Below are 24,607 nucleotides of genomic sequence, written 5' to 3' on the forward strand. Positions count from 1 at the left end.
CACGCGAGATATCTGGCCTGGGCTCGTGGACTCGGCTATGGGGGGGGACACAGAGCCTCACAGTGTCACAAGCGCACGGATGTGTCGCCCGCAAAGGAGCCGACTGTGTCGCCCGCAAAGGAGCCGACTGTGTCGCCCGCAAAGGAGCCGACTGTGTCGCCCGCAATGAAACCGACTGTGTCGCCCGCAAAGGAGCCGACTGTGTCGCCCGCAAAGGAGCCGACTGTGTCGCCCGCAAAGGAGCCGACTGTGTCGCCCGCAAAGGAGCCGACTGTGTCGCCCGCAAAGGAGCCGGCTTTGTCTCCCACAAAGGAGCCGACTGTGTCGCCCGCAAAGGAGCCGACTGTGTCGCCCGCAAAGGAGCCGACTGTGTCGCCCGCAAAGGAGCCGACTGTGTCGCCCGCAAAGGAGCCGACTGTGTCGCCCGCAAAGGAGCCGACTGTGTCGCTCGCAAAGGAGCCGACTGTGTCTCCCGCAAAGGAGCCGGCTGTGTCGCTCGCAAAGGAGCCGACTGTGTCGCTCCCAAAGGAGCCGACCGTGTCGCCCGCAAAGGAGCCGACCGTGTCGCCCGCAAAGGAGCCCACCGTGTCGCCCGCAAAGGAGCCGACCATGTCGCCCGCAAAGGAGCCGACCGTGTCGCCCGCAAAGGAGCCGGCCGTGTCGCCCGCAAAGGAGCCGGCTGTGTCGCCCGCAAAGGAGCCGGCTGTGTCGCTCCCAAAGGAGCCGACCGTGTCGCCCGCAAAGGAGCCCACCGTGTCGCTCGCAAAGGAGCCGACCATGTCGCCCGCAAAGGAGCCGGCCGTGTCGCCCGCAAAGGAGCCGGCCGTGTCGCCCGCAAAGGAGCCGGCCGTGTCGCCCGCAAAGGAGCCGGCTGTGTCGCCCGCAAAGGAGCCGGCTGTGTCGCCCACAAAGGAGCCGACTGTGTCGCCCGCAAAGGAGCTGGCTGTGTCGCCCGCAAAGGAGCCGGCTGTGTCGCCCGCAAAGGAGCCGGCTATGTCGCCCGCAAAGGAGCCGGCTGTGTCGCCCGCAAAGGAGCCGGCTGTGTCGCCCGCAAAGGAGCCGGCTGTGTCGCCCGCAAAGGAGCCGGCTGTGTCGCCCGCAAAGGAGCCGACCGTGTTGCCCGCAAAGGACCCGGCTGTGTCGCCCGCAAAGGAGCCGGCTGTGTCGCCCGCAAAAGAGCCGGCCGTGTCACCCGCAAAGGAGCCGGCTGTGTCGCCCGCAAAGGAGCCGGCTGTGTCGCCCGCAAAGGAGCCGGTTTTGTCTCCCACAAAGGACCTGGCTCTCTACCCGCAAAGGAGCCGGCTGTCTCTGCCGCAAAGGACCCCGCTGTGTCTCCTGCAAACGGTCCCGGCGGCCGTGTCTCACCCAGGCAGCACGGTTACACGCCGCTGCTCGCGAAACACAGCCAGCGTCTGTGACGGAGAGGCACGACGCTCGGGTGTCAACAATGAAAAATAAGTTATTTATTTTTGGACAGCCAGAACATCCGTCTAGTGTGCTATTTCCACCCCCTGAACCCCCACCCACCCCACCGCACTCCTCCCCGCTGGCAATTGGCATGCTCTTGGCGAGGGTGTGTGGGAGGTTTGGTATGCGCTTACAGCATTGCGGTGAGCGACGTCGGGGCGACTGCCTCTGTCTCTCTCTCTCTCCGATGCTGCAGAGTTCCTCTGTCTCTCTCCCTCGACAACGGCGTCCCGTCACTCGCCCATCGGCCGTCGGTGCCAACAAACCCAGATGCACGCCGTCCGCCAACGTCGACGGACGGAAGAAACGCTTTCGCGCCTCGAACTGGAGCGCAGGTGTATGTGCGTGCGTTGAATTTCTTTCGCATCGCACGTAGCCAACTGTGCTAATCGGAGGTGTGGTGTGTGTACGTGCGTTGAACCTCTTTCGCACTGTACGTAGCCAACCATGGTGCGGGGGTTGGATAACAAACTAAACACAAAAATCAATACAGGCATGTACGCCTGTACTCTGGCAAGACTTGGCAGGTGGGACGGGTGAGGGGCGGCCTCGGTAGGTCACAGGGAGGTGATGAGGCTGTGAAGGGTGGGACACTAACCGTGCAGTCCTGTAAAAGCTTGCTCATGGAACTGCAGGTGGAAGGGAGCTCAACTAGGCGGAGCTCTGCAAATCCGCCTTTAGAGGTTATTTGGTGCACTCTTCTACACCAGTCAGACATCTTGGTTGAGGTTAGAGTACCCACACTTTACCCCCCCACACACCACACGTGACCTGCCCCATCGACTAACTGCGGTCAACACGTTGCGTTCTTCCGAGTGGGCAGATTACGGGGCGCCGTCCCCAGAGGTCAAATGAAACCGGTGACTTTTTGGACCGTAAGTCCCGCGCGGTAACTATTACGCATCGTGACAACTGTTACCCCACGGGACCATCAAGTAGGCATCTGAATAATGCTCCTCAAAGCATCTTCATCTTCCACCAGGTAGTGCTGATCAATTCGGTGATCAATCCTGTATTGAATTAGCAATCCATATTGATCATACTATGCTGTATTGATCAGTCCGGTATTGGATGATTAATCTGGATTCATGAATCCAATTCTGGATTTATCAATCCAATGCTGCATTGATCATCCAATGCTGGATTGATTATCGCCGAGTTGATCAGCATTATCCTACCGAGTCATCTTATACAAGGTCCTGCGGCAATCCATCTAGCGCAGGGGTTGGTAACCAAATAAAAAATAAAAAACTCGATATTTTTTAAGAGCCGCACGCAATGCACGCGAATCGAGACAGTGGGTCCTTAATAAATGCCGTCACCAAGTGGCTCTTGAAGAGCTGCACACGAGAGCTGCTTTCACCGCTCCATCTCCGTGGTGCGCGTGCTCCCCCCCCCCCCCTCTCTGCTTGTCCCATCCTTGACCTACCACCTCGAAGCAACGAATCCCGGAACCCAAAGCAAGGCGCCTTTGTTTCCTTTGTTTTAAGCGGCAGTCGACGCGACCTCTCCGAGGGGGTTTTGGACCAGCGTGCCGTTCGCTAATCCACGTGTGTGTGTGGTTCCTCTTTCTATTTGTAAAGCCGCAAACTGGCCGAGGGTCCGCAACGGGGTTCGGGGACGCCAACCCGGGCGTGTCGCCCCGCGCGGCAATGGGCTTGCCATACGCGCGCGAAAGGCACTGGGAGCAAGCAGGCCTACGACAAGTGCTCACGGCGAATGCGGGCTCTGTGGGCGGAGGAGCCTGAACACATTTTCACTTTCTCTTCCGAGCGGGGAGTCATGGCCCCCCCCCCCCCGACTCTCAAGGCTCTAACTCATCGTGATCTCGCTCAATGTCCTTCCACTGGGTTTTTACTTTTTTGACATTTTTCTTTTTAAATCCCACGTGTATATATATCGTTTTTTTGGGGCGATTAAAAATTCATCGAATGAAATAAAATAAAAACCACAGACACAAAAGCGTCAAGCCGGCACGGGGAACGTGCGTGGGGCGTATGCCGGTGAGATTGATCCGGCCTGCCTTTGACGGTGCAAGCTGTGCGAGCTGCGTGTGAGCCATGCCACTGCTACGTACGGAGGCCCCAGGGCTCTGGAATCCACTTTCACCACCCGGTTGCTCTCTCCCCCTTGTTTTATTCAAATCGCGCCTTGAGATGCAACTTGTTTTTTAGGGCGTTCTCCGTTTCTTGAATACTTTCTTTGGGAGGGGGGGTTCGTATTTTTTTGATGTGAGCCTGCATGTGTGTGTGTGTGCATGTTGGTGCTCGTGGCCTTAACGTGCAGAGCCTGGCACAAGCGCCGTGGTGACGTCACCGCCACTTAGTGGCGATTGTTGTTGTTGGTGCTCGCTAACAGCACTTTCACCAACAGTCTGTTAAGGCTTTTCGGGGGATCTTTGTCTTTGTTGTTGATCTGGAGACTGCGAGATCCATGATCGATGTTCGGTCGCCGCGCGTTGATAGCAATCGTCGTGATTTATCGCTTAACGGTTAGCGCTACGCTGCACTATGAACCCAACGACCCCAGGTCGATTCCCGCTCACGGCCAACAACGGCAACGATTATCTGAACCGGTCCTGGGCCTCCCCTAGGTCGACTCAGCTTCAAATGAGTACCTGGTGCAGTGTGTAAACATCGCCACTGGGGGAGACAAAGGCATTCGGGCGTGATGTTGGACATCCACCCCCTCATGTGCCGTGCCGGCATTTTTAAGTGAAACTCGCTAACGGCACTTGCCCCAACATTCTGTTAATGCTATGTGGGGGATCTCTGTCTTTGTTGTTGATCTGCAGACCGGGAGATCAACGATTGATGTTCGCTCGCCGCGTTGATAGCATTTGTTTTGATATCTCACTTAACGGCGTGGGCCGCGTGTGTGTGTGTACCACTTGAATGTGAAATTGTACATGTTGCTCTGCATCTACATCAGCCATACATCGGAAGATGTGTGTGTGTGTGGGGGGGGAAAGGCGCTTGAAGAGGTGTAGATTATTATGATTTATACCATTGGAACCTCATTTGCCAGTAAAAAATATGATAATTGTTTTTTTACCCTTCTATCTGGCAACAAAACTGATTGGTCCACACCCGAGAAAGCTGTCTCGGGTGTGGACCAATCAACTTCAAGGACAGTGCACATTATCAGAGTTATGTTTTTTGTTTGCATTATGACTGCAGGCATTGTGGTCTATGCAAACATGACTCCTTGTAAAAAAGGTGTCAGTTTTGTTGCCAGATAGAAGGGTAAAAAAACAATTATCATTATTATGATTGTTATCATTTAGGAGTCATTCATTTGGGACGCGGGCGGGTGGCTCAAGAGGTCAGGCTGCTGAGTGGGCACCACCCATGTCCTGGGCTCGAACCCAGGTAGCCGCCTGTGAGTAAACCGGGCCCTCAAAGTGTGGATAGATGCGTGTACGCGTGCGGTGGCGAGTTGGCATTCTGAAACATCACGCCACAGCACAGTAAAAAGGAGGCCCCTAACAATTGTAAATGTTTGGGCCACTTGGCAGTTTCACACGTCCCAGTGGTTCCCCGTTGCAGTGGAGGTTAAACCCGTAGAAACAACGCAGCCAGTCGGGCCCGCTCACTGTCAATCACGAAAGCCATCGTGTGTGCCTGGCCTCGGCCTTCCTTCCCAGCTGCCAACGTTAGAAAAAGAAAATACGAATCACAAATCACCGGACCACTGTTCAATTACAGACAGTCCCCGGGTTACGGGAGGGTTAGGTTCCCGAGAGCGATCCGCAACCCGAATTTTCCGCATGTCGGAAACCGAACAATTTCCCCCCAAAATCAAGATAAATTCCATTTGCCTTCATCCTAGTGAAGCTCACGTGAAGAGGCGTAAGACTGCCCCGCCTCACGCCTCGCTCCGTGGTATTCATCCGCAACCTCACCGCGGCTGCACTACTTGCGCTTACGTAACTAACGCAAACACATTTCCGCGGATTTATTTTTTGTTACACGATTTATGGGAGCATTTTTCCGGAAGGTCGGATTTCCACAGGTCGGGTCCGTATTGCGAAGACTTATCCCGTGGCCTACGCCGCGTAAATCCCGAACCTATTTTCGTTCCACGGCTACGAACAGCCGTTGTTTTCGGGCGAACGCTTCGCAAACATGGTTCAACGCAGCTGCATCGCGATGAACTCTTATCCACGGTCACCAACATCATGTGTGGTCGGTGTGAGCGCGCGAGCCACAGCGGGGCCCTTTGTGTGAATAGTCGTGCTTTGTAGTGGACAGCATCGTCGTCATCATCATCATTACCATGATGGTGAGCGTATTGTTCGTAACGCGTCTGCTCAAGCCGTGATGAGATTGCCCTCCCCCGCCAAGTGCGAAGCAGCTGAACCAGAGTTCTGTAGCGATGGATACTACCCCGCACTGCAATCAGAATATGTATTTAGACTGGAGGAATCCGATGAGCCGTGAAGCTCTTTTCACAGATGGCCAGGACGGGCGGGTCAGATCGTTACAGCAACAAACAATACAAAAACACGATAGGAGTGCAAAGTATAGGAAAAGTTAACAAAAGTCAGCCCACCGAAGTATTAAATTACTTTTCAGAAGTGACCTGGCCACGAATGAGAGGTCAACGCGAATGGCTTATCACGTGGAAATATTTCCCAGCAAAAGAATCTAAAGAATCTCAAAACGAATGGGAATAACTGTTTCAACGCACCCAAGTGACCAAAACCACAGGATTTCAAACAGCGATCGCTTTTAGACGGCGCGGGTGGCACGGCACCACTACCGACGCAGCAGGGGGGGGGGGGGGCACGGTCATGCGTGTTTGTTGGTGGGTTCAACACCTTTGCTTCGGGATCATCAACACGGCGCACTGCGCCCGCGTGCCGATTTCGCACCCCGCCGTTGTCGAAGCTGCCCAGTGAGCACGGCGGAAACGACGTCGTCGTCGTCGTTGTTAATATCATTACAATTATTACTACACACACACGCGCACATGCTGCGCTCACTGACACGGAGTGGTGGTGGATTTTTTTTGCCGAGCCGGTGAGGGCAAAATGTCAAGGCCGGGCACACTGGCACAAATGCCACCCGCAGACGCGGCACTTCACGTGGCCTTGTGCCCCAAGAGGCACGACTCGGCCGAACCCGTTCCCCCGGGTGATCACGTGGGACGGAGGAGAGATCCGTGTACCCACTCTTTACCCCACCCCCCCCCCCCATTACAGCAAGCGCCGTTTTGTTCGTACCCGTCGAAGTCTTCGTCGCTGTAAATAGCAGCGGCGGGTTTTCCTCTTGGCGCAAAAAGCGAAGGGGTCATTTGTTTAAACATTTGAAGCGTTTAGAAAATGTTCATTGAGATGTACAGGGACTCCTCTACTTACGAACTCACAGAGATACGACACAAACCTGGTCCGTATATCCCGTTGCCTGTTCGGACCGAGGGTCGTAAGTTAAACGGCCGCACAATGGTGGTGGCATCTACATCTGCAGAACGTGAAGAACCAGTGGCATTTACTTATACAGAACATGAAGAACCAGTGGCATCTACATCTACAGAACGTAAAGAACCAGTGGCATCTTCATCTGCAGAACATGAAGAACCAGTGGCATCTACATCTGCAGAACATGAAGAACCAGTGGCATCTACATCTACAGAATGTGAAGAACCAGTGGCATCTACATCTGCAGAACATGAAGAACCAGTGGCATCTACATCTACAGAATGTGAAGAACCAGTGGCATCTACATCTGCAGAACATGAAGAACCAGTGGCATCTCCTTCTGCAGAACGTGAAGAACCAGTGGCATCTACATCTGCAGAACGTGAAGAACCAGTAGCATCTACATCTGCAGAACATGAAGAACCAGTAAAATCTACATCTGCTGAATGTGAAGAACCAGTGGAATCTACATCTGCAGATCATGAAGAACCAGTGGCATCTACATCTGCAGAACATGAAGAACCAGTGGCATCTACATCTGCTGAATGTGAAGAACCAGTGACATCTACATCTACAGAACGTGAAGAACCAGTGGCATCTACATCTGCAGAATGTGAAGAACCAGTGGCATATACATCTGCAGAACATGAAGAACCAGTGGCATCTAGATCTGCAGAACGTGAAGAACCAGTGGCATCTACATCTGCAGAACATGAAGAACCAGTAGCATCTATATCTGCAGAACATTAATAACCAGTGGCATCTACGTATACAAAACGTGAAGAACCAGTGGCATCTACATCTGCAGAATGTGAAGTACCAGTGGCATCTACATCTGCAGATAATGAAGAACCAGTGGCATCTATATCTGCAGAACGTGAAGAACCAGTGGCATCTACATCTGCAGATAATGAAGAACCAGTGGCATCTATATCTGCAGAATGTGAAGTACCAGTGGCATCTACATCTGCAGATAATGAAGAACCAGTGGCATCTATATCTGCAGAACGTGAAGAACCAGTGGCATCTACTTATACAGAACGTGAAGAACCAGTGGCATCTACATCTACAGGAGGTCATACAACTTTAAAAGCCATTCCCCGTGTTTACTGTACATGTCGTACGAACAAATCGACTTACGAACAAACCTCTGGAACCTAACTCGATCGTAAGGAGAGTCCCTGTAATCAGGATACACGACGTGTTGCTTTATAAACACCGCTGCAACATCTCCTCCGAACAGCTGTCGGTACTGATTGACGCATTCAAGTTTACCAAAGCCCACGTTGCAACCCCGAACCGTCCCCAGCACGCACATGCGTGAACACACCACACAGACCAAACGCGTGGATCCACAACAAAGATCCCCCGCCGTTTAGACTTAATAGACTGTTGGGGCAAGTGCTGTTGGGGCAAGTGCTGTTCGTGAGCAATTATTAAGGCCGGCACGGCACATGCCCACACACCTATACACCTATACACAACCTACAAAGACAAAGATCCCCCGTATAGCCTTAACAAACTGTAGGGGCAAGTGCTGTTAGCGAGCACCTATGTAGGCCAGAACGGTACACGAGGGGGTGGGTGGCCAGCACCACGCCCGACCGCCTTCGTCTCCCCAGTGGCGATGTTTACACACCGCACCAGGTACTCATTTAAGGCTGAGTCGACCTAGGGGAGGCCCAGGACCGGTTCAGATAATCGTCACTGGTGTTAGCCGTGAGCGGGAATCGAACCCGGGTCGCCAGGTTCATAGCACAGCGCGCTAACCGCTACACTACCGCTCCCCTTTACACAACCTACACACACACACCTATGACCTATACACACAACACCTACACACACACCAACACACCATCACACACACGACACAACACCACAATCGCCGAACAAGAACCATCATCCGACGGCAGACAGTCACCGAGTCTACTGTCCACACAAACTCAGACCGCATGGAACACGTCACGTGGCATTCCACCACACAGCCGAACAAACACGTGAAGACATTCACACGAGACCCAGGCAAAAGGGGTCGGGGGCAAGGGAAAAAAATAACAAGGAGACATTTGGGGGGAGTGTTTTTTTCTTCCCAATTCGGCACATTTAACAAAAATAAAAACCTTATATTAAGGAAACACATGCTGATTAACTTATTCCTAACTATCTATTGCATAATTGCAATGAACCTCCTCCTCTTCGGCCTCTGATCTCCGCACCTGATGGGTTCTGTGATGACGTCGTCTTGCTCTACTTAAGACCTGAAACGGGTGAATCGCTTCACTATTCCGGCAAATCGCGCCCGATGATGCCGATTGGTGTAATCGCCGGCGAAACGTCACGGAACCCGCATTGTAAATGTTACGGATTTACTCTCCAACACACCGGTGGGCTTAAGTCGTAACTAACTGGAGCGTTTGTTCACGTGACAAACATGGACGTGGCCGTGTCGGGTGGTGGAGGTTCACGACACATTCATACTCTTTGGTTCTTTCGGTAAAGTCACGAAGTTAAAAATGAAACAAATCACGACGTTTCGATCGCAACACAAGCGGTCGTCATCAGGCTCGTGTTGCGATCGAAACGTCGTGATTTGTTCGATTTTATTTCGTGACTTTACCGAAAGAACCAAAGAGTATGGATTCCTGCAGTCACGAAAGCTTCAAATCAAGATTGACACATTTCTACTTAAGCGATCCAACCTCCAACACCTTTATTGTGAAGAAGAAAAAAACCCCCAATAAAGATAACACTGGTCAACACACTTTTTCGGGCATAAGGTATTCCAACGGTTTTAAGGTAATTTTGGGGTGCCGATTCCAAATCTGGCATCAGTTTTTGTCCATCACATCACGTTTTTGAGATATCAAATATTGCATTTTCAATAAAAACTGCAGAAGAAAAAATTTAATAAATGTGGATATCTACATAAAATGATATTATAAACACACTATCCTAAAAATACAGCACCATATTTAACACTAAAGCAGTCACTGACTCGCAACAACTTGCAATCATAAGTGACAGAGTTAATTTCGGGTAAAAATCAATGAAAATGGGGTATGCCGACAGCATACAAGTAAACCCGTAAAAACAAAGTTTTTCACTATAAATCCTTTATATGCGTGGCGGCTAGAGTCTTCTCGTCCTCTGGCTTGAGATGGCTGCCACCTATGGGTCAGATGATTGTCTGCCAGTATTAAGCAATTGGTAATTAAATATTTAATTTGTTTTCCCTAAACAGTGTAAAATTTTGGGAATTTTTTTTCACGAACATTAATTGTCACGCACAACGAGTCTGTGTGGAAAATGTAAGCTCGATTGGATCACGGGAAGTGGGTTAAAAAACGACTGAAAGATTTGCATGGTCGTAAGCAAGCAAGCAAGCACGCAAGCACGCAAGCAAGCAAGCAAGCGAACTTAATATAAAGGATTTAAAAATATATTCGCCTGTGGAGGACGCGGGGATCGATCCCGCGACCTTTGGCATGGGAAGCGAGGGCGCTACCAACTGCGCTACTCCGCCACGGCCTGTGGAGGGGTTACGCTCTGGGCTCTTACACTCTGACGTTCAGCCAAAGCCATGAATGCGTTCTATTTGAATATATGTAAAATAAAAAATGTTTGCCTAAAAAGTGTAAAATTTTGGGAATTTTTTTTCACGAACAATAATTGTCATGCACAACGAGTCTGTGTGGAAAATGTCAGCTCGATTGGATTACGGGAAGTGGGTTAAAAAACGACCGAAAGATTTGCACGGTCCTAAGCAAGCAAGCAAGCACGCAAGCAAGCAAGCAAGCGAACTTAATATAAAGGATTTAAAAAATGAGATGTGATAGAGCAAATCTGAGATCAGATTTGGTATCAGCACTCTGAAATCAGTCTAAAACAGCTGCAAAAGTCCAGGGCCAGAAATAAAAAGTTTTTTTTGTTGACCAGTGTTATAAAAGAGCCGCGATGCCCGTGTGAATAACGGGGTCACCGCCGCAAGCGGTGCCTTAAAGAGCCTTGCACAAATCGAGTGACAAGCCAGACCCGTCCGGCTCGCACACACACACAGACACACACTCACCACACCATCGCGGTTTCACCCCGTATTCTTGTACAGGGAAACCGAGTTGTCACCGTTTCAATACGGCGTACAGACGTTTCAATACGAGCAACACAACTATATATTTTGTGTCTTATTTGTTTGTGTTTCCTTTTCGCGATGGGATTTTGTAGGATGAACGTTGCGATTTATAAGGGCGACTAATAGGGTCTGAATTGGTCCGTAATAAGGTAGAGCACTGATAAGGGGTTGACAGGTCTGCGCACACACACACACACCCCCAAAACTCACACCGAGCGTGCACATACGTACACGACACAGCACTGCCCCAAGTACACACACACACGCACACTACAGTACTCACCAGCCAACACCCAACAGCGCTCACAGCGGTACACGAGCTCAGAGCTCATACACACACACAACGACTCAGCCACAAGACAAAGATCCCCCCGTATAGCCTTGAACAGACCGTAGGGGCAAGTGCTTTAAGCGAGTAGCACCTATCATCATCAACATCACCACCACCACGATCATCATCATCAACAACATCACCACCACCCACCCCACATAACTTACTTCCCAATGCTAGTCAAGGGGGGCGCGCGTGCACGCCCACAACCACGGCCGTGGCGAAACACGGCGGAGGAGGAGGCGGAGGAGACACGCAACTCGTGTCGCTGAGACATCACCGACACGCAACTTGACACACACACACGGACATAGACGGACACACACACGGACACACACACGGACGGGCGCGCGGTGTCCCTCACCTGCAGTGTGCTTCATGCTGCGGACGCGAGAGTCATCCCGTAAAGTAAACACGATGATGACGATCAGAGCGACGAGGAGGGTGTAGAGAAGGTGGCGGGGGGGGGAAGGACGCAGCAACGTTGGGAGTGTGGGGAACGAGTAGCGGTGATAATGGCAGTGTCAGGAACTGGTAGTGGTGGTGTCGAGCGGGTAGTGGTGATGGTGGGAGTGTCAGGAACGAGTCGTGATGATGATGATGGTGGTGATGGGAGTGTCAGGAGCGAGTCGTGGTGTGAGTGTGGGGAGCGATTCGTGACGGCGATGGTGGTGGTGGGAGTGTGGATAGCGAGTCGTGTTGATGGTGGTGATGGGAGTGTGGGGAGCGAGTCGTGACGATGATGATGGTGTTGGTGGGAGTGTGGGGAGCGAGTCGTGACGATGATGATGGTGTTGGTGGGAGTGTGGGGAGCGAGTCGTGGTGGTGATGGGAGTGTGGGGAGCGAGTCGTGGTGGTGATGGGAGTGTGGGGAGCGAGTCGTGTTGATGGTGGTGATGGGAGTGTGGGGAGCGAGTCGTGTTGATGGTGGTGATGGGAGTGTGGGGAGCGAGTCGTGGTGGTGATGGGAGTGTGGGGAGCGAGTCGTGTTGATGGTGGTGATGGGAGTGTGGGGAGCGAGTCGTGGTGGTGGTGATGTGAGTGTGGGGAGCGATTCGTGACGGCGATGGTGGTGGTGGGAGTGTGGATAGCGAGTCGTGTTGATGGTGGTGATGGGAGTGTGGGGAGCGAGTCGTGACGGTGATGATGTTGGTGTGAGTGTGGGGAGCGAGTTGTGGTGATGTGAGTGTGGGGAGCGAGTCGTGACACGGTGATGGTGGTGATGTGAGTGTGGGGAGCGAGTCGTGTTGGTGGTGGTGATGTGAGTGTGGGGAGCGAGTCGTGACACGGTGATGGTGGTGATGGGGGTGTGGGGAGCGTGGCGCTGCCTAGGCTCGAGGGGCGTGCGGAGTGGACAGGGAGCGCACGGGAAAGACCGTGAGAGCGGCGAGGCAATTATTTATTTATTTTATTTCCTCTCTCGCATCGTAAGGGGGCGGAGAGTGAGGTCCAACGGGCAAAGACAAAGGTTCCCGCACCGTGTTAGCCTCGGGGCAAGTGCTGCTCGCAAGGAAGGGGCCTTCCATAAATGACGTCACGCGATTTTGGACGATTTTTGACCCCCCCCCTTCGTCACACGGCGTCACAAAAAGTCAGACCCCCCCCTCAAATATGACGTCACAAAGCTCTGCGCCCCCCCCCCCAAATATATAAAACATGCTTCAAATCGCTTTAAATTATTGTCATTGTAGTGCGTATTTAATGTGGCGCTGCGCTCTGATGTTGTAGGAGAAAACCTTTATAAAAAAAAGTATATTTAATTAAGTAGAACGTGTTGTCGATATTTATTTAAAGTTGCGCATTTTGATGTGACGTCACATTTCTCAACTCCCCCCCCCCTAGGTGCGTGACGTCATTTATGGACGGCCCCAAAGCAACTTATGAGGGTCAGAACGGCACACGAGGAGGGTCGTGGGCGGGGCAACACACCACGCCTTTGTCTCCCCGCTGGCGATGTTTACTGCACGCATCGCACCAGCTACCCATTGTTGAGGCCGAGTCGACCTAGGGGAGGGCCAGATAATCAACACTGGTGTCAGTGAGCGTGAGTCGCAGCGCAGAGCGCAGCGACACCACCGCTCCCCCACGCACTAGCGCGCACACACACGGGACAAAGACACAGATCCCCCGTATAGGCTTAAGAGACTGTGGAGGCAAGTGCTGTTCGCGAACACACACTGACACTGACACACAACAACAACCGTCATTCGCCACTAAGTGGCGGTGACGTCACCACGACGCTTGTGCCAGGCTATGTGCACCTTGAGGCCACGTGAAGTGCCACACACTGACACACACACACTGACACACAGACTGACTGACACACACTGACTGACACTGACACACACACACTGACACACACACACTGACACACACGCGCGGAATAAGATTGTGCGGGCGCGCGAGCGGGGGGCTGGGTGAGGTGGAGGAGTTTGGGGGGGTGGGTTGTGTGGGGCTGGGTGTGGGGGGGTGATTGGCGAGTGAAGGCGCGGGATTTCGGGAGGCCAGTGTCGGGGAGAGGAAGGGGGTGGGGGTTGTGTGGCTTAGGGGGAGGGACCGAGCGAGCGGTGGGGGTGTGGTGGTGGTGGGACAGGAGGAGGGAGATTTTAAACGCGGTGGCTGCCGTAGGAAGTGGGGGGTAGGGTTCAACCCCACGTCACGGCGACGATGCTCCGTCAGCCACTCCCCCCCCACAACCTCCCCCCGCGGGTTTGTGTCTGCCGGCTTGAGTGGCAAGAACGTGGCCACCACCACCACCACCATAATCACCAAAGACAAATAATCTACACAAAGCCTTCACAGACTGTAGGGGCAAGTGCTGTTAGCGGCACACGAGGGGGTGGGTGGCCAGCACCACGCCCGGATGCCTTTGTCTTCCCAGTTGCGATGTTTACACACCGCACCAGGTACTCACTTGAGGCCGAGTCGACCTAGGGGAAGCCCAGGACCGGTTCAGATATTCGTCACCGGTGTTGGCCGTGAGCGGGAATCGAACCCGGGACGCCCTTAAAAGTGCACGGGTGTAAACTGCCGCGTGAAGTGTTGCCACTCCTACAGCGATGCTAAACCATTGTCGTACGCAGGCAGACGTCTGGCATAGAGGCCAGAGGCCACGACTGTTCTTGGTAAATAGTTCCGAATTCCCGCAGTTGGGGGGGGGGGGCGGTATGTGTGTGGGGTTGGAGGGGGGAGTTGGGGGCATGTGAACATTTAAATGACCGTCTTCTTCCTAGCGTTGTTCCCGCTGTGGCGCAGGGTCCGCTTTTCGGCATTGTCTTCTCCATTTGGCTCGGTCCAGGGCATCTTCAGGGGATGCGTTGACCGTCTTCATGTCTTCCTTTATTCGGTCCATCCATCGCTTCTTCGGACGCCCGCGTGGACGGCGGCCCTTTGGCTCAATACGCAAGGCAGTCTTGGCCACTGATGACTCTTCACTTCGCATCACGTGGCCGTACCACCGAAGCCCGTATACTCCGGATTATAAGACGCATCCAAAGCGCTCGACACAAATGAACTACAACCACCTTGCTGCTGACGTCGTCAAGGAGCTATAAACAGCGGCGGCGGCGGCTTTTGGCTCAGCCATCGAAGAAACACGATGGTCACCGCATCATCGCGCGCTCTCAGAAGCGCTTCCGCGGCCGTCTGGAACGCTCTTCCTTCCGATATTAGGAATCAACCGGCGCTTCCTTTTGCTGATGCTTTATGCGCACTACGCGCACTACACAGAAGGTGCTCAATTAGGACTGAGCCGACCCTGGGGGAGACCCCATGGCCGGTTCAAACATTTGATATTTATGGAATTCTGCAGTTACGAAAGCTTCAAATGAAGATTTGCTATTTATTTATTTTACTCCTCTTCGCTCCCTGTGGAGCCTAATGCCGCAACAAGTCCACGCCACGCCGGACGTTCTTGAGCGGGAATCGAAATCTCGCGGTGTCGGCGGATTAGTAGGGGTAGTGCGCTAACCACTGCGCCACCACTCCCCCCCCCACCAGACACACACACAGGGTAGAGACGCGCACGCGCACAATGGGTTCACGCGCGCTGGCACGGACACGCGAGCACGCCCATGCCGATGCGTGTGTGCTCTGGAATGTCTCCCCACACGCCACTCCCCTGCGCCAGCCAGAGCTCTCTTCTCTCTCTTTCTCACCCACCAGCTGATCTCCATATCTCCCACCAGATCATCTCTCGCTCTCCCCCACCAGCACCTCTCTCTCATCCACCAGCTCCTCTCTCTCACCCACCAGCACCTCTCTCTCTCACCCACCAGATCCTCCTCATCTCTCCCATCAGCTCTCTCCTCTCCCTCTCACCCACCAGCTGATCTTCATATCTCCCACCAGCCCCTCTCTCTCTCTCTCTCCCACCAGCCCCTCTCTCTCTCATCCACCAGCTCCTCTCTCTCACCCACCAGCTCATCATCTCTCCCACCAGCTCCTCCTCATCTCTCCCACCCGGCTCCTCCGCGTTACTCCCGAAGCGCGCCCGGGATCTGCTTGCAAACTAAACTCCCGTTGCGCCGTGGCACCACTTTACAAGCAAATTAATTCACAGCCCCCCTCCTCCCCCGTACCCCCCCCCCCTACGACCCCCTCCTCCCCCGTACCCCCCCCCCCTACGACCCCCTCCTCCCCCGTACCCCCCCCCCCCTACGACCCCCTCCTCCCCCGTACCCCCCCCCCCCTACGACCCCCTCCTCCCCCGTACCCCCCCCCCTACGACCCCCTCCTCTCCCGTACCCCCCCCCCCTACGACCCCCTCCTCCCCTGTACCCCCCCACCCCCTACGACCCCCTCCTCCCCCGTACCCCTCCTCCCCTGCCGCATGAAGACCTCCCCCCTCCATCGCCGTGTTGGCCGCCCTCGTGGGTGGGAGTCGTTTGACCCAGCATCGCCGTGCCGGGTCGCAGGCGGGGTGTGGTGGTGGTGAAGGCAGGCTGTACGGGGGAGCGGTGGTGCAGGCGTTAGCGCGCCGTTACTGCGAACCCGGCTCACGGCCACCAACAACACCAGTGACCGTTATCTGAACCGGTCTTGGGCCTCCCCTAGGTCGACTCAGACTCAAATGAGTACCTGGTCCGGTGTGTAAACATCGCCACTGCGGAGACAAAAGCGGCCGGGCGTGGTGCTGTCCACCCACCCCCTCGTGCACCGTGCCAGCCTTCATAGGTGCTCACTAACAGCACTTGCCCTAACAGTCTGTCTAAGGCTACACAGGGGATCTTTGTCTTTGGTTGGGGGGGGGGTACCAGAGCCAATTCTGACACCACTCGCCACTAACGTTGGGTGGGAATCGAAGTGGATCGTGCCAGGCTTAGAGGTGTGCAGGGCGCGCTTAACCACCGGCTCACCTCGAGATAATAACCCCACCCCTGCCGCCACCTCCCACATCCATCAATGACACCGTGGATTTAAGAGGAAGGGAAACAATTTTAAGAGGTGACATTGTCGGGGCAATGGTCCTCCTTCGTAGCACATAAATAGAAGAGCCATAGAGAGATATAGTGGACAATGCGAGTTGGGAGACAATAGATCATTGGGCCACACCCTGTGTGCTTTGAAGGGGCATTGCCTGAAACGTCGCCTATGATATGAAAGTTTGTTTGTCGTTTGAAGGCTACAGTGTGGTCATTGACCATTGTGTTGAGTGTTTGTTGCTGTTAACTCTTCTTGTGCACCGCCAACGCCAACGCAGCGGTGGCGGCAGCATCGACGAAGCGACCCCTCTTGTTGGTGTTGACGACGCTCGAGATTCAGAATGAGAATCAGAATCTTCTTGGTTCTTTCGGTAAAGTCACGTAGAAGGGAAATAATAAAATAATAAAAATAAAACATAATAAAAAAAATGTCACGACGTTTCGACCTGTTCTCCACCTGAGGACGGCTGCTTGCGTTGTGGCCGAAACGTCGTGAGAATTATTTTATTATTTCCATTCTACCTTAAAACCGTTGGAATACCTTATGCCAGAAAAAGTGTGTTGGCCAGTGTAATAGTCAATCTCAATCGGCCCCCTTTAACCGAACTGAATCGGGTTGCGTGGGGCAGGTCCTAATTGGGAGATAAACAGGATCCCCCAGAGAAAACATTCCTGCGGAGGGAGCTGGTAGGAACGTTGGTTTGCTCGGTCAATGGCCAGGGTCAACGGCGGCGTGGTATATTCCGCAAATATGCCTGACTGTGAGGGCGGGCACAAGCCGGCGTGAGTAGGTTAAACGTTGAGTTTTATAAGGGCACCACGGGGTGACCAACCCCTCCCCACCCAGCCCCACCCAACCCCACCCTCCCCACCCAGCCCCACCCAGCCCCTCCCAGCCCCACCCTCCCCGCCCAGCCCCACCCTCCCCACCCAGCCCCACCCTCCCCACCCAGCCCAGCCCCACCCTCCCCACCCAGCCCAGCATTTTACGTTTAGCCAAACAACTTTGGGCCTAACACGATTCGGTTGTTTGGCGAAAGAGCGTGAGCCGTGGGGTCCGGGCGAGCATAATTGGTAACATACAACCGTGCTGTTCTGTGTTCTCTCTCTATTTTTTTGTGTTTGTTTAGAGCCAAAATAATTCAAGTCGGTGAAGTAGAAAAAAAAAGAAAGGGAATCCTGAAAATGAGAAACGCCCACCCGCCCCTTGGCTGCAGTGAAAGCGCCCGCCCCCTGTCCATGGGTCGGCTCTCCGTAGCCGCGTGCGCCTCTTCAAGGACTGCTCAGTGACGTTATTTAATAACCCTTTCCCGTTCCGAGACGTCTTCTGCAAGTTGGCAGGGTGTGGTAGTTTTTAAAGACGTTGTTACTCACCGCAGAGAAGCGTAGCGGACACGACCGCCGCACTCTATGATAGCTGGTGTCAAACTGTGCCACACGCCCTCCCTCCCGCATGGCCTTGTGGGAGCCTCGGTACCGATGAAGTTATTTTATTTCAGTTAATATCTTCCATTCCGATGACTTACGTCATTGGAACTGAATCGGGGACTGTTCTCACGTGAAAAATGCGACGCACGGATATAACGAGCCTAAGGATGCATTTTAATCTGTGCATCGTTGCACGCCGAGTAACTAATGTATCCAGGTAAGTCTCATTCTGAAATAATGATAAAACCACGGGTAACGATGCGGCGCCTACCAGTTTAACAGAGAAGCCACGCGGCCAAGAGAGCCTCATTTGCAACAATGTTCTGGGTAGATGAGAGAATGAGTGAACGGATGAGTAAGTGGTGGGTGAGTGAGTGGGTGGGTGAGTGCGTGGGTGGGTGGGCAAGTGAGTAGGTGAGTGGGTGAGTGAGTGGGTGGGTGGATAAGTGGGTGGGTGGAGGAGTCGGTGGGTGGGTGGAGGAGTGGGTGGGTGGGTGGGTGGAGGAGTGGATGGGTGGAGGAGTGGGTGGGTGGGTGGAGGAGGAGTGGGTGGGTGGAGGAGTGGGTGGGTGGGTGGAGGAGTGGGTGGGTGGGTGGGTGGAGGAGTGGGTGGGTGGGTGGAGGAGTGGGTGGGTGGGTGGGTGGAGGAGTGGGTGGGTGGAGGAGTGGGTGGAGGAGTGGGTGGGTGGGTGAGTGAGTAGGTGAGTGGGTGGGTGGATAAGTGGGTGGGTGAGTGGGTGGATGAGTGGGTGGGTGGGTGTATGCATTCAGCTGACTCTTGCAACCCAGAGGGATTTTAACTCTTGGAATCTGGAGCGGCAGAGACTTCGGGATGATGGCAGCAGCTACGGACAAAACGGCGCTCAGTCGGGACGGTTCCGGCCACGATCGTCTTCTGAGATGCGCATGCGCGCCCCCCCGGAAAGACAGTGCCGAGCCTCCGGCTCGTAGGTGCAAGGAGCGTGGAGGGATACGGTGGCCGTAAATCACGAACCTTGCCCTCGTGAACGCGCACGGTGCGGCACGGCAGCAAAGTCGGCCGCGACGCGCGGTGACGAAGGTGGGAGCCGCCGTTGCGACGGAACCAAACGTGCAGATTTGGGTCATCGGGGTGTGTTTTCGGTGTGTACGCCTTGGCTCTCAAACGCGGGGTCTTTTGTTTTGTTCACACGCAGGCCGACGACACCCGCACCTCCGATTAGCACCGTTGGATACGTACAGTGTGAAAAAAGTTCAACACACACACATACAAACACCGCACCTCCGACACGAGCTTATCGGAAAACACGGGCAAGTTTTGTTTGCGAGCACCTATTAAGACCGACGAGGCGGTGGTTTGGCGAACACCATCCAGGCCTGGCTAACTATGTCTCTTTATTATCTTATTATTATTCTTATCTCACTTAAGGAAAGCCTGGCTGAGTCTCAAAGGGGGGGGGGGGCGATGTGTGTGATCCCAATTTAGTCATTTGCTAGCATGCAACTTGCTAGCATTGAGATGTTTGCAATGGCCATAGCTGAAACATACATTGTGCAAAACGTACGGCGCGTGCTTTGTGCTGTGGGAGGAAGCCGTAGAATTTGGAGGAAGTCAACGCGGCATAGGCAGAGGACGCAGAAACTCCACGCAGAAAGGCGCCTATGTCTGGGGATCGAACCCAGGTCCTCCTTGCTGTGAGCACGAGCGCTGCTGCTGTGTCAGCAGCACAATAGGCGCGACAATGAATCACCACGATCTGAGGTCATGATTCAGTGCAATAATCTATTGGTATTCACACACTCCCACGCAAGCACACAGACGAAGAACGCCCGTATAGCCTTCAAGACTGTTGGGGCAAGTGATGTGAGTGAGCATCTATGAAGGCCGGCAGGGCACCATAAGGGTGGCCAACATAACACGACTTTGCCTTCTGAGTGGCGATGTTTACACATTACAATAGATACTCATTTAAGGCCGAGTCGACCTAGGGGAGGCCCAAGACGGGTTCTGATAATCGTCACCGGCGTTGTTGGTGGCCCGTGAGCGGGAATCAAACTCGTGTGGCCCGGTTCGTAGCACAGCGCGCTTGACCGCCACGCTACCGTTCACCACGCCACACGCACACGCAGGGCTACGAATGTAACTTTTGCGGCTTCACAAAGGAAACATTAACGAACAGTCAATGGTGAACAAGTCAATGAAAAGTGGGCGTTATTTTTAGTTCCAGCTCTCATGAAGAGACAGCCTGGGAAACACAGCGGCATAGGTGCGACTCGACAAGATAAGGGATGTTTGTTTTACGGCTTGGAGGAATAAGAATAAGTATAACCCGTAAAAACAAAGTTTTTAACTATAAATCCTTTATATGCGTGGCGGCTAGAGTTCTCTCGTCCTCTGGCTTAAGATGGCTGCCACCTATGGGTCAGATGATTGCGTTGCACCATTAAGCAATTGGTAATTAAATATAATATTTTTGTCCTAAAAAGTGTAAAATTTTTGAAAAAAAATTTCACGAATTAATTGTCACGCACAACGAGTCTGTGTGGAAAATGTCAGCTCGATTGGATCACGGGAAGTGGGTTAAAAAACGACCGAAAGATTTGCACGATCCTAAGCAAGCAAGCAAGTGAACTTAATGTAAAGGATTTAAAAAGTGCAGCCCCTCCGATTGCTTGGCTCACGCTGGCGCTGGCTGGAGAGGAGAGGGCCCCTTAAAACTCGAAGGGGGGTGGGGGGGGGTCGCTCAAGAGGGCCCCTCGACAGTGGCCATTCGGCCTCAAGAGTATTTGGCTACCGCTGTGAACTTCCACACGGTGACGGTGAGCCACTTACATTGAAGCGAAAATTTGTGATGACCAGGTCTCTTCGGACAAAAAAGTGAACTATGCGGCTCAGTAGGCCTTAACCGTGCGCCTTTTGGCGTCATCTGGTCGAACCCATGTGAGACTAGGCTCTAAGGAAAGCTGTCTCGGGTGTGGACCAATCAACTTCAAGGACAGTGCATATATTATCAGAGTTATGGTTTTTTTTTGCATTATGACTGCAGTTATTGTGGTCTATGCAAACATGACTCCTCGTAAAAAAGGTGTCAGTTTTGTTGCCAGATAAAAGGATAAAGAACCAATTATCAGGCCTTAGCTTGTTCAAAAAAACATAACTAGTTTATAATTTACTCTACCACATTCGCCAGATTGTGTTTTTGTATTCGGTGGGAGTACCCACATTTTACCGCCACCACGACACGTGACCTGCTAATAAACTTGTGGGAGTGGACATTTGTACTGCTGTGTGGACAGAGGTGGTGCGGGAGAGGGGGGGTTTAAGAAGCCTGCTCCAGTAGTTTCAACCGCCACGCCAGGAGGTGAGAGTCGAACCTACGAACTGGGGCTTGCAAGACGAGTGAGCGAGGCAGTACACAGTGGCAGCACACCCCTGCCTGGGTCAACTCTCTCTTTCCCTCTTCAACATGAGGTCCAACATCAGCCGAGAGGACATCGCGAGACTCGTTTCCTACTCTGAGCGAGTGGTTCAAAGTTCTCGTTCGTGTAGGTGAGAAATGTACTTGCCTACTTGCTGTACTGGCTCCCACAGGTAGCACACGCTCTTTCAGACGTGGCCATAGTGCCATCTCGAAGCGTTCTACAAAATGGGATCCACTCACTCACCCACCATACCTGGCTACTCATCCAAGCACTCATCCGCTCACCCATCACACCTGGTTGTTCACCCACTCGCCAACCTATGCACCGAATTCATTCATTCAATCACGAACCCACTCACTCACCTAGGCCACCCACTCACCCACCAAACTCGGTTATTCACCCACTCACCCACCCACATACCAACACCCTCACTCACCCACCCAAACCCTCACTGACCCACTCACCTACACCCTCACTCACCCACCCACACCCTCACTCACTCACCCACCCACCCCCTCACTCACTCACCCACCCAAACCCTCATTCACCCACCCAAACCCTGATTCATTCACCCACCTACCCACATCCTCACTCACCCACACACACCCTCACTCACACACCCACACCCTCATGCACCTACCCACACTCTTACTCACCCACCCAAACCCTCACTGACCCACTCACCTACACCCTCACTCACCCACCCACACCCTCACTCACTCACCCACCCACCCCCTCACTCACTCACTCACCCACCCAAACCCTCATTCACCCACCCAAACCCTGATTCATTCACCCACCTACCCACATCCTCACTCACCCACACACACACACCCTCACTCACACACCCACACCCTCATGCACCTACCCACACTCTTACTCACCCAGCCACACCCTCACGCGCTCAGCCACACCCTCACTCACTCACTCACCAACTCACACCCGCACCCTCATCTTCACTCACGCGCACTACATGTGCCAAGTTAAAGCTCGATTTTCAGCATGTGGGTACTCTCTGCTCCCGGTCTCATGGCCCAACTACTTGCGCACAATGCCAGAAAAATAACGAGATTTTTTTTTTAAATAACGCTCGAGTTCCTTTCCAAAACTATGGGCGGGTGGCCACAGCAGGAGGGGAGGGGAAGCAAGCAGGAGGAGGCAGCGGCGACGATCGGAGAGGTCACGGTGCCCTGCCCGGTGTTAACTCCGGTGCCAGATCACGCAGCCCGACTGCACGGTCACCAGTCGATGGGGCGAGATCCTAGCACTTCCCTGCAACCAGCGGGCAGCATCCACCAGTGTTCTACGCTTGCTGTTCTAGTGTTCCGCAGCGCACCGCGGCACTCTGTAGCATTTCGCCGCACTCCGCAGCTCTCCGCAGCTCTCCCCAGTTTTCCCCAGCTCTTCCCAGCTCTCTCTGTATGAATAAAGATGTCGCAACGGTCCGCTCGCTAACCAAAACGACAATTGACAGCACCATGTTAAAACAGATCATAGCTCAGCCAAGTGGCTTATCGTGTGAATATGCAAAGCAGCCAAATACTCGAAACGCGTGACGTTGATTCCAAAATGTGGAGAGAAAAACCAGAGGACCCGGAGAGAAATCCACGCAATCACGGGGAGAGAGGCACGCAAACTCCAAATATACAGCAGGCGTCATCAAGGGTCAGCATCGAACCCACGACCTCCTGAATACCAGACGACCTTCTGTATACCAGGTGTTATAACTGGGCACCAGTTAAGTCGGCCTAAAATTATTATAATTATTATTATACTCGGGTAAGAAAGCCTCAAGACGATTGTTCCGGAGGGTGCTGCTAAGTTTTTCGCAGTCCCAGCTGAGTAAATCTGCAGGGGATGTTTCAGCGTTTGTGACCAGCACAGTTCCAGTGCGCAGATTCTTTTAGCTGTGGGAGGAAACCGGAGAATCCGGAGGAAACCCATACAGAACGGGGTGGTGGGGGGGAGGGTGGAGGGGGTGGGGGTGCGAAAGAACGTACAAGCTCCGGCACGGAAACAGGCGCCCGGGTCGGGAATCGAACCCAGGACACTTGGCGCTGCGAGGCGCGAGGCTTCGACAGCCGCGTGGTGCCGCGCGCTAACGCGATCAACGGTACGGGGAGCAACCGGCGCTCCCAATCCCCTCCCCGGCGGGTGGTGGCGTTGCTAGTGGTGGCGGCGGCAATGATGACGGTGGCGGTAGCGTAGCGGGATAGCGCGTCGCGCTACGAACCCGGCGACTGAGTTCGATTCCCGCTCACGGCCACCGACACCAGTGACGATTATCTGAACCGGTCCTGGGGCCTCCCCCTAGGTCGACTCAGTCTCAAATGGGTAGCTGGTGCCGTGCGTAGGGAGACAAAGGCAGCCGGCCGCGGTGCTGTCCACCCAAAGGTGGCCTCGCTAACAGCACTTGCCCCAACAGTCTATTAAGGTTATATGGAGGATCTTTGTCTTTGGTGGCGGTGGTGGCAGTGGTGGTGGCCGTGGTGGTGACGGTGGCAGTGTAGCGGCGGTGGTGTTGGTGGTGTTGGTGGTGATGGCGGCAGTGGTGGTGGTGGCGGGAGTGACAGTGGTGGCGGTGGTGGTGTTGGTGGTGTTGGTGGTGATGGCGGCAGTGATGGTGGTGATGGCGGCAGTGGTGGTGGTGGCGGGAGTGGCAGTGGTGGCGGTGGTGGTGGTGGTGGCCGTAGTGGTGACGGTGGCAGTGTAGCAGCGGTGGTGGTGGTGGCGGGAGTGACAGTGGTGGCGGCGGTGGTGGCGGCGGTGGTGTTGGTGGTGGTGATGGCGGCAGTGGTGGTGGCGGTGGTGTTGGTGGTGTTAGTGGTGATGGCGGCAATGGCGGTGGTGGCGGTGATGGCAGCACCTCCCGACTTTCAACGTCAATCGAGAATCGGGCTGCGGCGAGACCCTGGCTCAAGTGGCGTCGGCGTGCCGCGCAACCAACTCCGAGAACTTTATTTTTCCCGCTCAGACGTTTCAATCCCGCGGAGAACAATCAACAA

General features: G+C 53.9%; 1 protein-coding gene across 3 annotated transcripts in view; it reads right to left on the bottom strand.

Moving 5' to 3' along the window:
- LOC144736676 (histone deacetylase 4-like) overlaps positions 1-24,607 on the bottom strand; it is a 261,035-nt gene that overhangs the window by 143,434 nt on the left and 92,994 nt on the right. Inside the window, exon 1 of one of the 3 annotated variants that reach the window (XM_078619259.1) lies at positions 11,714-11,798. The exons of the other annotated variants lie outside the window; for them this stretch is intronic. Within the exon in view, the coding sequence (XP_078475385.1) occupies positions 11,714-11,729 (16 nt within the window). The 5' untranslated portion in view covers positions 11,730-11,798. Of the gene's footprint in view, positions 1-11,713; positions 11,799-24,607 lie in introns of those variants that run through there. 3 annotated transcript variants of the gene reach the window in all.

Source organism: Lampetra planeri, chromosome 62 (genome assembly GCF_965212315.1).
Source record: "Lampetra planeri chromosome 62, kcLamPlan1.2.h2, whole genome shotgun sequence".
Taxonomy (NCBI): Eukaryota; Metazoa; Chordata; class Hyperoartia; order Petromyzontiformes; family Petromyzontidae; genus Lampetra; species Lampetra planeri.